The sequence below is a fragment of the Schistocerca piceifrons genome, chromosome 8, assembly GCF_021461385.2.
Source record: "Schistocerca piceifrons isolate TAMUIC-IGC-003096 chromosome 8, iqSchPice1.1, whole genome shotgun sequence".
Taxonomy (NCBI): domain Eukaryota; kingdom Metazoa; phylum Arthropoda; class Insecta; order Orthoptera; family Acrididae; genus Schistocerca; species Schistocerca piceifrons.
Genome location: NC_060145.1, coordinates 41,725,943 through 41,742,296, shown reverse-complemented (window position 1 = coordinate 41,742,296; position 16,354 = coordinate 41,725,943). Strand labels below are relative to the sequence as shown.

At 42.7% G+C, this 16,354-nt stretch overlaps 1 protein-coding gene across 1 annotated transcript in view; it reads left to right on the top strand.

Moving 5' to 3' along the window:
- Positions 1 to 16,354, top strand: part of LOC124712066 — a 256,717-nt gene that overhangs the window by 218,453 nt on the left and 21,910 nt on the right. The window contains exons 3-4 of the mRNA XM_047242361.1: positions 5,383 to 5,495; positions 12,740 to 12,812. Coding sequence (XP_047098317.1) covers positions 5,383 to 5,495; positions 12,740 to 12,812 — 186 coding nt within the window. The remainder of the gene's footprint in view (positions 1 to 5,382; positions 5,496 to 12,739; positions 12,813 to 16,354) is intronic.

Here is a 16,354-nt window from a genome sequence, read left to right as displayed (position 1 = left end):
TTGACTGCACCAAGTGCAGAGTTTAGGTTTTCATGTTTCTTACTAATGTTACAAAACCTCATTTTTCCTTGACCGTAAAAAGCAGATATTTTAGTACATCCACTAATGCGATGAGTGAACAAGAATATGTTCAATGACGAATTTGTAGGATGCAGTGCAAAACCACTTGTCTTCTGCAGTTCCTGGCTTTAGAAAGAATAAATTTTCGATGTCTTGGCCTAAACGAGTCACGAGCGCAAGGAGGTCGGCATCTTCTCAAACTATGACCGCACTTCAAGAACCTAGGTATTTTGCCATTTTGCACAAAGTTTGAAAAACTTGGGTGCAGAAACTAGTTGTTGTAGACAAATCTGTAGATAATTTTGTGCACTTTTAAAAAGGAAATAGACGCCAAAGCGATTGGAGCACAAGAAATTGAGATTTTTTTAAAAAAAACTGAGAAAGTCCCAGATTTTCAAAGATTTTTGACTACAGAAAGTTTAACCTACATAAATTTGTTGGCAAAACTTGGTTTTCAAATCTTCCCAATCATATGAACGAGTTAACTTCTACCTGGCCTTTAGCAAGGTATAGGCTTTGTCCTGACAGTGTGACTGGTTCAAAATGGTTCAAATGGCTCTGAGCACTATGGGACTCAACTGCTGTGGTCATCAGTCCCCTAGAACTTAGAACTACTTAAACCTAACTAACCTAAGAACATTACACACATCCATGCCCGAGGCAGGATTCGAACCTGCGACCGTAGCAGTCGCGCGGTTCCGGACTGAAGCGCCTAGAACCGCTCGGCCACCGCGGCCGGCTAGTGTGACTGGACTAAACGGCTTTGCTGGTATTATAACCGCCCGCAAGGACGCAATCCGCGCGCCGCTGCCAGTGCATTCGCCTCGCGCGGTGGCAGCGCCGATGCCCCCGTTACAGCGACGTCAAGGTCAGACGTAACGGTGCTCTCCCGTCTTCTCGGCCAAACAGTTTACGCAGCGGGCGGGTACTCCGTTTGCGATCGCAGCGGAGAAACAAACACTGCAGTGTGGAGCCGCTCTTGTAAGCAAAGCCTCTGGTTACGTACCTGAGGCCGCATGGGCTAAACACGCGGGATTATATTACACAAGGTCAGCAGGCAACTGCTGCACTGGACTGATTCGATAAATTAACGTATACTGTATACGTAGTAAAGGAGTTTTGCTATTTGGGGAGTAAAATAACTGATGATGGTCGAAGTAGAGAGGTTATAAAATGTAGACTGGCAATGGCAAGGAAAGCGTTTCTGAAGAAGAGAAATTTGTTAACGTCGAGTATAGATTTAAGTGTCAGGAAGTCGTTTCTGAAAGTATTTGTATGGAGTGTAGCCATGTATGGACGTGAAACATGGACGATAAATAGTTTGGACAAGAAGACAATAGAAGCTTTCGAAATGTGGTGCTACAGAAGAATGCTGAAGATTAGATGGGTAGATCACATAACTAATGAGGAGGTATTGAATAGAATTGGGGAGGAGTTTGTGGCACAACTTGACAAGAAGAAGGGACCGGTTGGTAGGACATGTTCTGAGGCATCAAGGGATCACAAATTTAGCATTGGAGGGCAGTGTGGAAGGTAAAAATCGCAGAGGGAGACCAAGAGATGAATACACTACGCAGATTCAGAAGGATGTAGCTTGCAGTAAGCACTGGGAGATGAAGAAGCTTGCACAGGATAGAGTAGCATGGAGAGCTGCATCAAACCAGTCTCAGGACTGAAGACCACAACAACAAGAGACAACATATACAAGGGCTGTTAAAAATGTATCCGACTTTATTTTTCATTGTTGAAATCAACAATGGTACCAAGGTGCGCGCGCCCTTCTGTTTGTAGACACACGTAGTGCACATGCCTGATTTTTTCACTACTGCGGAAGCAACCAGTCGCAGGCTAGCCGTCGACTAGCAAAGACGTGTAAGCGGTAGTCGTCAGATTTTGTGTTGTGGGAAAAATGACAGAAAATGCGGAACACCGCTATTGTATAAATTTTTGTTTTAAGCTTGGCAAAGCTCAAGTTTAAACAATCCGCAAGGTTTGAAAAGTGTTTGGGGACAAAGCAGTGGGTACGACACAAATAAAAGAGTGGTACGTCCGCTTCAAAGATAGCCACTAATCAGAGAATAATGAAGCACGTTCATGTAGGCCCTCAGCATTCCGCATATGAGTGAGGTTGCTGTTGATCACTTAAGGACCCTGGTGATGCGGGATAGACGAATCATATCGGAGAAGTTGCAGCAGAGGTTAAAATTAGTATTGGATCTATTCATTTCATTTTAACGGAACATTTGGACTTCAGAAGGATCTCAGCAAAATTTCTGTCGAAGTTACTAACAACTGAGCAGAAGTAACTTCGTTCGGAGATCGCACAGGGCATTCTGTATACTGTGAACAGTAATTCCAACTTTCTTAACACAGTGATCAGTGGGGATGAGTCCTGGGTTTATGAGCACGGCCCAGAAATAAAGTTCCAGTCATCGCATTGGAAGCATCCCGAGATCCAAAAAAGCGAGACAGATCCGCAGTAATGAGAAAGTCATGCTGACCGTCTTTTTGCACTCCAATGGAGTGTTCCATGACGAATACATCCCAGAAGGTACTAATGATAGTAAGGAGTACAACCAAGATGTTCTGTGTCGCCTTCGTAAAGCAGTGAGACGCAAACGGCAGGACTTGGGGCAGCAGGCAGTGCGCACCTTCACCACGGAACGCACCTGCTCATCGTCGTCAATTAATTCAGTTTTCTGGACAAACACAACACGGCTGTGGTTTGGCAGCCTCCCTATTCCCCTGATTTAGCACCTAGAAACTTCTGGCTTTTGCCTAAACTGAAAAAAAGAGCCGGCCGGTGTGGCCGTGCGGTTCTAAGCGCTTCAGTTTGGAACCGCGTGACCGCTACGGTCGCAGGTTCGAATCCTGCCTCGGGCATGGATGTGTGTGATGTCCTTAAGTTAGTTAGGTTTAAGTAGTTCTAAGTTCTAGGGGACTGATGACCTCAGAAGTTGAGTCCCATAGTGCTCAGAGCCATTTGAACCATTTGAAAAAAAGACTCTGAAAGTGATCAGATTTCAGGACAGGGAAGACATTATGCAGAATTAGGAGGAGCTGCACAGCATACTAAAACTGGTTTTCCAGTTGTGTTTCCAGAAGTGGCGGCAGAGTTGGGAGAGGTGTATAGAAGCTGAAGGACACTACTTTGCAGGCGAATAGTGTCAAACAGTTGCATCTGAGTACAGAATGATTTGATAAATAAAAGTCGTAGAACTTCACACCAGAAAAAGATTTATGTGTATGTAACACATAATTTTCTGACCACTCATATGTGTTAGCCTTATTCGCTATTGCAGTCGTCTCGGTTTCCTCCCTCGTAAATGGATGATGGTCGGAGCCAAAATGGCTGATTTTAACGACACGTCGTTTCTTCATGACAGACGGGGCTTTCCAACATTCGTGGCAGAGACATTCCTAGAAGTACTGCCAGAATTCAAAACCTTACAAAAACTCCATTAGCGGGGGAAGGAAATCGTCAATCAGAATGCCTACATTCTGGTCCTGATTCTGAATGATAAGAAGGCCTAAATTTATATCTATAAAGAGCAGTCAAACGAAGACGAGACAGATGGAAAAAAAGCTACGGAAACAGATAATTATTTCAAAAGTAATCGCCTAACTGTTAATACATGTGTCCTGCTGTGAGACAAAATGTTCAGTGCCCTCATGGAACATATTCTTTTTTTAATAATTTATTACCTTTCGGAACGTCCCCGTACAGCCATCTCAACACAGGAAATGTTATATTAACAGTTTATCTTGACGATTCATGGTAGACATTAATTTAAATCGTACCCTGATACAAAGTTACATAGGCTTAACAAAGGACTGTTTCGAAATGTTTGAAGTTGCCTGCGGAACCATGGTTGTACCCAGGAGTGCACCTGTTCGTCAGAAGCAAATCAACGGTCACGAATGTAATTCTTCAGGGCTCCTAAAATATGGAAATCGTCTGGAGAGAGATTGGGACTGTATGGAGGATGTGTAAGGGCTTTCCAGCGAACCTTCGGCAGCATGGTCGATACAGCCTTTGCAATATGTGGACGGGCATTATCCTGCAACACAATGATGCTATTTCGGTTACGCTTCACCGTACAGTCTCAATCTCTCCCCATGCGATTTCCAAATTTTGGAGCCTTGAAGAAAGACATTCATGGCCGTAGATTTGCTTCGGACGAAGAGGTGCATGTCTGGATACAATCATGCATCCCTAGGCAACCACAAACACTTTTCCATGAAGGCACTGACCGTCTTGTCTCCAAGAGGGATATATGTATTAACTGTTATGGCGATTACTTTTGTAATAATAAATAGTTTACTTACTTTTCTTTCATCTGTCTCGCTTTCATTTGACTGCCCCTTACACGATATATTAGGAACATAAAGGATCCAAGACAGCTTGTTGCGTCATATCAGGTTCAAATTTAGAACAACAGAATAACTACAAGAAACATGAAAGAACCCCTTAAACCATATTACGTTGAAAGATTCGCGAAACCAGCTATTAAATACAGATAAAGAGCTTGATATGATATCATGTGTAGAAAAACTTGCCACAGCTGATTTATAATTCCAATATTTTTTATTAGGGTCTTTATACTGATCATCATAAAACAAATGCGACAATACGCTGTGATAAAAATTACTAGAATTACAAATAGAGAGGCTGAATGGGTATGGGCAAGTATGCCATAAGAGAGGCCAATAGATAGCGAAGGACGTAATTGCCGCCGGCCGCGGTGGTCTCGCGGTTCTAGGCGCGCAGTCCGGAACCGTGCGACTGCTACGGTCGCAGGTTCGAATCCTGCCCCGGGCATGGATGTGTATGATGACCTTAGGTTAGTTAGGTTTAAGTAGTTCTAAGTTCTAGGGGACTGATGACCACAGCAGTTGAGTCCCATAGTGCTCAGAGCCATTTGAACCGTTTTTGAACGTAATTGCCTAAACTGTGACGAATAGCGAAATTTGAGTTATCAAAAAAGTTTATATTTGCGCCGAAGTTCCAGATGCCAAAGTCTCAGCTTACACAGAATCGTAAAACATCGAGTCGTCGACCGTAGAAATGTATCTTTATCGCCAGACTCGGAAGTTGATTGTTTATACTAGACATATGATGGCAGAACGTCAGCAAATGTCCGTTGCTACAAAACAATTTTTTTAAGAAAGCTTCAACAGCTTTCGGCATTTTCATCACCTTCTGACTATCTGCCCTTATATTATGTAGATCATTATTCGTATTTTGAGATCTTCCTCTAGCTGTAAATGCAGCAGCTGGTCTGGTCAGAGGTTAATATTGCTCAACTTTCTCCGTTTCAGCAGATGATGACCAGGACCAAGATGCAGTGCTTCGGGAATGTGCTGCAGCCATCACTATCGAGGACTTCTTCAGGAAGCCAGACCACGACGACCTGTCCGCCATCAAAGCACAGGTACGTACACCAGCGGAGCAAAGGGTTCTCTCTCCCATAGCAACGGCATTCCCGGGTAGGCAAATAACATAAAAATAATTCTTTGTCGATACTCTTTGTCTGGGAACTTCCATGGTCAGAACCGCAGAACTGTGTTTGTGCCACAAGAAACAGGAAGCTGACCGTCGGTTAGAGTACTGCAGTCTGTTTCTCTAACAGCTAAAGACATCAAATCACAGCAGTTACAAATAAGACACTCTCTTTGGAGAAACAGACTTTGTTGGAGAGCTGAACTGTCGTTACCCGCTTTGCTCTGAAACAGTCATCGTATTTCTACAAACGATATTTTCCGTCCTATCTGACAAGACAAACTTCTAGGTGTACCGTTGAGTTGTTTTTTTTTTTTTTTTTTTTTTTTTTTTTTTTTTTTTTTTTTGTTAGCGTTAAGTATATTATGTGTGGCCCAAAAATACTCGTTGTCTTCCAGGGTGCCCAGGTAAGCTAGAAGGCTGGATACCTCTGCATTAAATGTTCTGATATTTTCCAAACCGATATTGAACTTATACGTCTCTAAGACTGAGTACGCCATTGACAGCAGTCGTGGAAATATTTTATCAAAAAAAGTATGCAATTAGTAGCGGACGGAGGGTCATTGGGATGCTTAACTCAGTCTAATGGAGCAGGAATGTAATGAGCAGAACTAAAAAATTAATATAAAAATCCATATTAGAGAGTGTGGTTCTGTATGGAACGGAGACCTGGACAATTAACATGAAGCACATTAAAAAATTACAAGCTCTAGAGATGGACTTTTGGAGAAGATCGGCAAGAATCTCCGGGAAAGAAAAGATAAGGAACACAGAAGTAATAAGGAGAATGGAAATAAAAGAAAGAATATATGACGTAATGGATAGGAAGAAATTACAGTGGTACGGGCATGTACGACGAATGGAGAAAACCAGAATACCAAAACTGATACTGGAGTGGGAACCGGAGGGGAGAAGAAGAAGAGGACGGCCTGTGACCACCTGGCTCCAAAATTTACAGCACACAATGAGGCGAATGGGCGCAGAGGAAGAGGACACGCAAGATCGAAACACCTGGAGAAATATTTTGAGAATATAGTTTAAGAACGTTTATTGTTTGTATTGTAATTTCCAAGTAAATTATTATGTTGGAGATAAGCCTCTGTAACGAGGAAAAGCTCAAATAAAAAAAAATATCCAATAGAGGAGCAGTATTTGTATTTTACGGATACGCGTGTTAACAATGTAAAAGTGATCAAAATTGTTATAGTTCATAAACAGCGATATGAAATTTTTTTCTGTATGAAGCACACTTTTTACTTACTAGTCTTGAAGATAAGCATACTGTCAACAATGTTGCTGGTTCTAACCACGACGCGTTTCACGAATACCATCTCCTCTTATTCAAATGGATAGCTGTACATGAATCACTAACAAAGACAACTGCGCGAATACATCTAACTCCACAACGATAATCTTTCACACGCATCTGTTTACGTCATGAGCAAAGATCCAAAAGTTTTGCTCGCGGTTTTAATCGCAATTCTTTCTACGAGAACATGCATATATTACAGTGTCTAATCACGTATAGCTATTAATTTGTTGTAGATGTGTAGGAATATATACACACACAGCAATAGTAATAGCAAATAGTAATTGTCGATTATTTTATTCGCAAAACCAGTTTCGGGCATGACTTCCACATTCACTAGCTTAAAATGTTCCTCCTACAATTTTAGGTATTTAAGAAATTCTAGAAACTCTCTGTAGCGGAATGTTTGCATGGTGACACCTTCAAAACAAATTTAAAAAGTTACTATATTGCTGGTATGAAACGTAATGTTAGGCAGTACTTACGCGAATACTGCCTGGTGGCTCATGCTTGAACTGCATTTTGCTTGCAACGCGTTCCACATACACCAGTAGCTACACTGTAGCACGTTAACAAAATTCATCATTTACGTTTGAAGGGCAAAGATGATATGCATAAAAGCAAAGGTATAAAATACGTAAACCTCGGCATTCAGTGTAGGCCGATACACTATTTCAGATTAAATGCGCTTTTGTGGTACAGATTTTGTACATAAAATACATTTTAATTTCATACATAAAAATATAAATAATCTTTCTTATCACTGCGATACGCTGCTTAACGTTTAATATATTTATTTATCATTGTCAATGCATGGGTTAAAAGGCTTGGTCTTTCATTGATCTTTGATAGTCTGGAGTCATTTGATTTTCAACTGTCGCATGGATCACTTATTTAACAGTAGCTTTTTACTAGAATGAAGGTAATCGTATATTATACAGCGCTTAACCGTATGTATTTCTAAAATTATGTTTCGTTGTGTTGTACTGAATCTAAGAGTATGGATAAAATGAGGGCAGAGGCTAAACTTCAGGCTGGTGTTATCCCGGAAGAAAGGGAAGGTTGCAACGATAAACAAGGGCTGTGGTAGCGCCTCTTCCGGATAAGCTACGACCTACATACACTATGTGATCAAAAGTATCCGGACACCTGGCTGACAATGACTTACAAGTTCATGGAGCCCTCCATCGGTAATGCTGGACTTCTATATGGTGTTGGCCCACCCTTAGCCTTTATGACAGCTTCCACTTTCGCAGGCATACGTTCAATCAGCTGTTGGAAGGTTTCTTGGGAAATTGCAGCCCATTCTTCACGGAGTGCTGCACTGAGGAGAGATATCGATGTCGGTCGGTGAGGCCTAGCATGACGTCGCCGTTCCAAAACATCCCAGAGGTGTTCTATAGGATTCAGGTCAGGACTCTGTGCAGCCAGTCCCTTACAGGGATGTTATTGTCATGTAAGCACTCCGCCAAAGGCCGTGTATTATGAACAGGTACTCGATCGTGTTGAAAGATGCAATCGCCATCCCCCAATTGCTCTTCAACAGTGTGAAGCAAGAAGGTGCTTAAAACGTCAATGTAGGTCTGTGCTGTAATAGTGCCACGCAAAACTACAAGGGGTGCAGGACCTCTCCATGAAAAACACGACCACACCAAAACACCACCGCCTCTGAATTTTACTGCTGACACTACAAACGCTGGCAGATGACGTTCACCGGGCATTTGCCATACCCACACCCTGCCATCGGACCGCTACATTGTGTACCGTGATTCCACTGTTCACTCGTCCAATGTTTACGCTCCTTCCACCATGCGAGGCGTCGTTTAGCATTTACCGGCGTGATGGGGACTTATGAGCAGCCGCTCGACCATGAAATCCATGTTTTCTCACCTCCTGCCTGACTGACACAGTACTTGCAGTGGATCCTGATGCAGTTTGGAATTTCTGTATGATGGTCTGGATAGATGTCTGCCTATTACACATATTACGACCTCTGTCAGTCAACAGTCGAGGTCGGCCTGTACGCTTTTGTGCTTCCTTCACGTTTCCACTTCACTATCGCATCGGAAACAGACCTAGGACGTTTAGGAGTGTGGAAATCTCTCGTACACACATACGACACAATTGACACGCAACCACCTGAACACGTTCGAAGTCTGTGAATTCCGTGGAGCGCCCCATTCTGCTCTCTCACGATGTCTAATGACTACTGAGGTCGCTGATATGGAGTACCTGGCAGTAGGTGGCAGCACAATGCACCTAATATGAAAAACTTATTTTTTGGGGGGTGTTCGAATAGTTTTGATCACACAGTGTAGTTTCAGATGGCCTAAATTTTTGCGTATTTTATATGTATAAATTAAATGAGATTTGTTGTGCTATTACTGCGATAAAAATGCAATAATTCTGATTTACAGTGAGACATTATGACATGGTGCATGCCATATGATTTTTTTTCGAAAGCTGTAGCGTTTTCCAAGATGGGAGTACGCATTAGGAGTGATTTAAAATGGAATGATCATATAATGTTGATCGTCGGTAAAGCAGATGCCAGACTGAGATTCATTGGAAGAATCCTAAGAAAATGCAATCCGAAAACAAAGGAAGTAGGTTACAGTACGCTTGTTCGCACACTGCTTGAATACTGCTCAGCAGTGTGGGATCCGTACCAGATAGGGTTGATAGAAGATATAGAGAAGATCCAACGGAGAGCAGCGCGCTTCGTTACAGGATCATTTAGTAATCGCGAAAGCGTTACGGAGATGATAGATAAACTCCAGTGGAAGACTCTGCAGGAGAGACGCTCAGTAGCTCGGTACGGGCTTTTGTCAAAGTTTCGAGAACATACCTTCACCGAAGAATCAAGCAGTATATTGCTCCCTCCTACGTATATCTCGCGAAGAGACCATGAGGATAAAATCAGAGAGATTAGAGCCCACACAGAGGCATACCGACAATCCTTCTTTCCACGAACAATACGAGAATGGAATAGAAGGGAGAACCGATAGAGGTACTCAAGGTACCCTCCGCCACACACCGTCAGGTGGCTTGCGGAGTATGGATGTAGATGTAGATGTAGATGGGCGTTAGGTTGGGACCTAAGAACACGGCTTAAACTTCTGTGAGTGAAACCAGCGGCAATGAATTGTCCAATCGTCACTCTCCCTCGCGCAAGGCCGGTTCTAAGAGACTGGGAGGAGGGAGGGATCGTGCCACAACCCAGGGCGGCATGTTTTTGAAGAAATAAATTAAACAACCCAATCAAAGTTTTGCATGAATGAAGAATTGTCAAAATAAGTTGGAAATATAAAGAATTCATAAAAATCAAGTGCCTTACGGGAAATTATTTACGGTATTGTGAAACAGATGACAAATGAAGCGCTGCAGTTGCTACTTTGGACGCGTCTTTCAAAGTAGCAAAGCTTGCTAGTGGCTGTGTTGCCAACTCAGTTTCTACCATGCGCCTACACAACATTGAAAGTTACCTACACCAGCCTGAAAGGACCTACAGAAGTGGAAAATCTTACTGAATAGAAATTAAGATAAATGTCAGCTTATGGTGGCGTCACAGTTCCTATACAGCAACCTTGACCACTATAGCAGCATATCTGAGAAAAATAGTTCATAGTTTATATAGCCACATTTCATAATCTTTTTAATCCAGACATTGTGATTAAGCTGCGTTTGGACTTGGGAAATGCATGGAATCCTTCCCACACCATCCCCTTTCTTTTGGATCTGCCATTAATACCATTTATATTGCTCTTCGTCTTGCCACGCTTCTGCAAATTAGTTTTGTCTGCTTTGCCTGTAGCGTATTTTAAGTTTTTACTCATTAGTTTTTCTTTCTCGGTGCTCAATCCATAGTCGATAGAAATTGATATTAAGATCATACGGAAAAATACATTAAACCTTATTTAGGATCTGTAGCAACTAAACAGTTCTGCAGAACTGTTTACCCAGTTTCGTCACCGAGGGAGGTGGCGCAGTGGTTAGACACTGGACTCGCATTCGGGAGGACGACGCTTCAGTCCCGCGTCCGGCCATCCTGATTTAGGTTTTCCGTGATTTCCCTAAATCACTCCAGGCAAATGCCGGGATGGTTCCTCTGAAAGGGCACGGCCGACTTCCTTCCCCATCCTTCCCTAATCCGATGAGACCGATGACCTCGCTGTCTGGTCTCCTTCCCCAAACCCCCAACCCCCAGTTTCGTCGTATTTCACACTGTTTGCGTTCCAACAACTTCAGTTAGAATTTAACGGTTACTTTTCCCTACATTAAAGAAAAGCTGCTTTCTAAAGTGCTTGTTTTGAGCCATAAGTCGAGGTTGTGGCATACTGGAAAGGACGCCTTCTCGATGTCCATGACCGTTTTTCGTTATATGCTACGGACATAATAAATAGGTACTGGCGATTTACACTCTTTTTTCAACAAATAAAACATTCATACGTAAATTTCTCGCTCTCCTATTACCTTCCACTATGTAGAGTAGAAGTGCAGGGTGACAATTATTGAACTATGTGAAAAAAAATAAATGTATATTAGTTGCAAACTACGGCTTGCACACACTTTCTTCAACTCGTAAACGTCACTACAGATATTCGGATTTAGGTTATGACATGTTCGATATGCCTGCCGTCATTGGCGATGATGTGACGCAGACGAGTAGCGAAATTCTGTATGACCCGCTGAAGTGTCGGAACATCGAGTTGTCGATGACCTCCTGAGTGGCTGTCTTCAGTTCAGCAACGGTGTTGGTGTCTTTGATACAGCCCCACAAAAAGGAATCGCATGTGTTCAGATCCGGAGAATATGGCGGCCAATCGAGGGCCATGCCAGTGGCCCCTGGGTACCGCAGAGACAGAATGTGGTCCCCGAAATGCCCCTCCAGGACATCAGACAATCCTCTGCTTTGATGGGGTCGATCCCCGTCTTGCATGAACCACATCTTGTCGAAATCAGGGTCACTTTGGACGATGGGGATGAAATTATCTTCCTAAACCTTCACTTCCCATTCGGTAGTCACCGTGCCATCAAGGAATATCGCACCCGATTATTCCGAAATGTGGTTTCTCAGACCCCCAAAGCGCCAATTTTTCTTATTGACGAACCCATCTAAATGAAAATGGACTTCGTCGCTAAACCAAACCATGATGCACATACTAATTCCCATCATGCCCTGCGACCAACCGAGCAGTCTGAACGTTCCAACGCAAACCGTTCAGAAATTATGACGGTTTCATGTCATACAGTTCAATAATTGTCATTCTGTACCACCGATACCGCAGACAACGCAGTACTCAGCTGTGCTGGTTGCTAGAGGCCTCACGCCGCACGCTCCGCTCTGCTCAGGGAACGATAAAAACTGTTTACTTGTATAATCAGCGAGTGACATAATTTAATTTTAGTTGACGTAATTAATTTTGGAGCTGTAGCTCAAAACGTACTACACTAAAAAATGTTTCGTTGCTGCACTGACTGACGCCCATACCTGGCTCTGATTTTAAGGACGTATTCACGTAAAAAAGACGTACGAGTAAGTGGAGTAAGTGTGATGTGTCTGAAAATGAGAGGATCGGGGGGGAGGGGGGGGGGTTGAAAAATTCCTGGAGCCGGCCCTGCGCCTCAGGTTTGGCGTTTCTTTAAAAGTAAGTCACGCTTCTCAGGTGTTGTTTAGATTGGACCTTAAGAACACAGTCAACATTTATTTGCACACGCCACTATCATGTAATATACACTCGTGTCTTTAAATCTGTTCCGGGCGTCTGCTTAAGTTGTATCGACGTTTTGTTGAAGTAAGGCAATCTCCTATTCTCCAAAATTTAGATTTTTAGCTAAAAACTGAAGAAAATATTTGTTTGTTTCAGAAGGGCGTGTCACTTCTGGGCAGAGCAGGAATTCAGGATGCCTACGATCGTCTCTATGACGCCCTTGTCGCAGGTACGTTTGCAACAATAACGTCTGTATAATACTTATTGGCTCCTATCACTGCATATTTGTCGTACGTTTCTGAGTGGCGTGCTGCTCCTTTGTATACGACGTCAGAACGTAGTTTCTTCTTCATACTATTTCGCTTTCACACACAGTATGCGTGCAGTACTGCTTTCAGTACAGTGATTAGAATAACAATTCTACAAGTTCCAAAGTCTTTTTTTGCGCACAGCCATCAATATTGTTCAAAAATTACGGAACAACTTTTTTATTAGAACTACAACTTTTGAAGTGTTCCTACCATTACATTCAAAAGACCTATATCGCAAACGTAATTATAGCATCAACTGCCTGATCCAGAAAGATACAGAAATGTTACTCTTCGCAGAAACATAGATTTATTATTGAACAACACATCGCTTAAAGAGGATTTCATCGCCATTGTCAGTTATTTGAAATTCATTGCTGAAGAAAGGTCTCCTCTAGAATCTTCCAGATACACGTATCCATGTCGCTCCAGCGCGTTTTCTGTCGGTCTGGAATCTTATTGACTGTGAAGGAATTGTCTTCAGTGATGAGCCCCGCTTCGAACTCCGCCCCGATGACTAGCAATGAAATGTCTGGAGACATCTCGGTCATTGGTGGGATACCAACCGGTCTGTGGCAAGCCATACGGCCCGACAACCAAGAGTGATGGTCTTGGGTGTCTTTTCTTTCCATAGCAGCACCCCTTTGGCTGTTATTTGCGGCACCCTTACAGCACAGCGATACGTCGACGATATTCTACACCCCGTTTTCTTGCCTTTCATGGCAAGCGATCCTGAGCTTACATTTCAGCAAGTTAATGACCGCCTGCACACGGTAAAAGTTTCTACTGTTTGTGTTCGTGTTTGCCAAACACTAATTTGGCCAGCAAGGCCGCCAGATCTCTCCCCAATTGGGAACGCTTGAAGCATTATGGGCAGGGCCCTCCAACGATGTAACGCGCCAATTGGGCACAATACACCTCAGGGCGACATCCAACAACTGTCACAATCAATGCCGAGCCGAATAACTTTTTGCATAAGGACCAGAAGTGGACCACCGCGTTGGTGACTTTCTCAGTTTGCTTTTCTCTTCGTTTTATTTATTTATTTTTTATAGATTGTGTTGCAGCCGGTTTGAACCATGTTTTATGTCTTAAACATACTGAGGCCGTGGACGCCACCAGAACAAAATTCTATTTATCGAGAGTATGCCTCGTTATCATTTTCACTGTCTAACGCATGGCAAACTTGTGACTTATCACACCGTACAGACAGACTCTTTGCCGACTTAATAATGTGTTGGCCGATCGGCAGAACTCGGAAAACTCCCGCTGGTAGACATTTGTTTTTGATTGCAGCTCGTTCACAACGTCCTTCCCTAGTTCTGGACCGGCTATAGCTGCTACAAGTCGGTCGACTTCAGGCCACAAGTGTTTTGTGTATGGCCGCTGCCAACAATGGCTATCTAACAATACGGTACCCATGTGTACCGGAGCCCTTACGAAGTGATCCTCGTGTTGAACCAGTAAGCACACGTGTAGTACCAAAACTATATGAGGGAAGCGCACTTTTTTCCCACCGCATCGCCATTCACCATCGGACTGTCCGTGTGTTGGGCTTCGGTGAGGGAGGGGGAGGGGGGGGGGGAGATGAAGGGTTCTGGGTTTGTAGACGGAGCTTGCTGCCGTCACCCTCCGCAACCTGGTAAACTCGCATTAGGACGTAGTGAACAAACTACAACTGACTGTAGAGACGGGCAAAGAAGTTCTTCCACGGAACTATGCTTTTTGAGATAGTTCTAACTGAACTACTTCAAACGAAGCACGTAGCTTTTTCTGAAATGTTAAAAGTACCGTAGATAATTCCTTAAAGTAATATATTAGAGAGCAAAATTTTATAATTTTATTGCCTACAAAAATGGAATGACCTTTAAGAACAAGTCAATGTTCTTATTTCTATGGTTTTTTTTTTTAACATACATTCTTTTTGTCAGAACAGGCTGAGAGCTTTCAGTCCCAGGTCTTTTACTTGGGAACAGGGATAGTGGGAAGCACTTCTCATTGTCACCAAGAGCCTTTATCTGCTTCCTAGTTCTTTTTCTTATCTCATAAGGCCAGAAAAAAAATCGTTCTTGTTCCTAATAGTTCGCAGAAATTAATTCTTAAAATGGGAAAGCAATACTTAGGTACAGATACTGCGGACTGAACTTGCAGTTATTAACGACAGCGACTCACACAAGACAGTATTTTGCCTTACAAGAAAGTTCGATCGACGAGCAAATAGACGTTTACATGGCAAAAGAAAACAAAACCGAAAGGAAGTTGCCTTCTAAGTATTGTCTGAGGTGTCCGTAAGTGCTGTATACGTTTTCTGGAGTAAATAAATGTAAATTTTTGGCATACTTGCACAACACTTCTCCTATTCTTTCAGTTCACGGGAGTGAGGAAAACTTAACGTAGTCCTCTATGAAGAACGTCCTCTAATAATGTTGCTGTGGGCGTTGATGAAATTCGTTGTCTTTGTCCCTACGTTCTGTTACCACATTGCGGTTGTTCCGTAAAAGGATGGTCCCTCATAACTTTACTTTCAGTGTTCAGATGCGAAACTGCACAGCAGGCAGCTGTTTCAACAAACGAAATTTTGGTGCTGACGTGTAAATGAAAGCGATCACTTCGTGACAGACAAGACTAAATTGGAACACCAGGAACGCTGCAGCAGAATCCGTTGGCACGAACAGTCGATTAAGACAAGCGCTTCGTCACTCACCAAGCCCAACACAACACAGCACAACAGCCACTTCGCAATGGCTGCAGACACAAGGTTCTGTATTATTTAGCTGATTAGGGTTGGGATATCGGCCAGCGATATACTGAAATATCGGAGTCAGTTACGCGACGTTTTTGATCGATGTTGCTGCAGCCAATGTATAGCTAGCATCGATATAACCGAATATTATTATTATTATTATCATCATCCAACTTATAATAGACTCAACACTACTTTCTTTTTAACTTTGAAATATTTGCAACATAAGAACATTACTTACAGTTTTATAGATTCTTCTGTTACTTCTGGTAGTACAGTTCCATATTTAAGATTGAGCAACAAGTACACTGTTTTTATTCTATTGATTTTTGTTTACTTCAAACTAGTTTCCGCTTTTGTACTCACATGGGTCCGCTGCGTTGCATATGTCATATAAGGACATTATACGCTATGCTATGAGACCAAGACGCTGCTATGTCATATCACTGTCTTAGTCGCTGTCGCTACTGTGTAAGGTGTTGGTGGAGCAATAGTAGGGGTTAAACTTTAGCTAGAGCGATTATTTCTGAAGTTCTCGAATTATCAGCGTTTATTTCATAATGACCTTACTTGACAGCTGTTATAACATCGCTGACTCAACTGTCAATACAGCCGCCAAATAACGTCATTATGAAAGAAACTCTCATAATTCGACAACTTCAGAAATAACTGGTCCAGCTAAAGTTGAACACCTACTATATCAAAGGAGCAAACTTATAC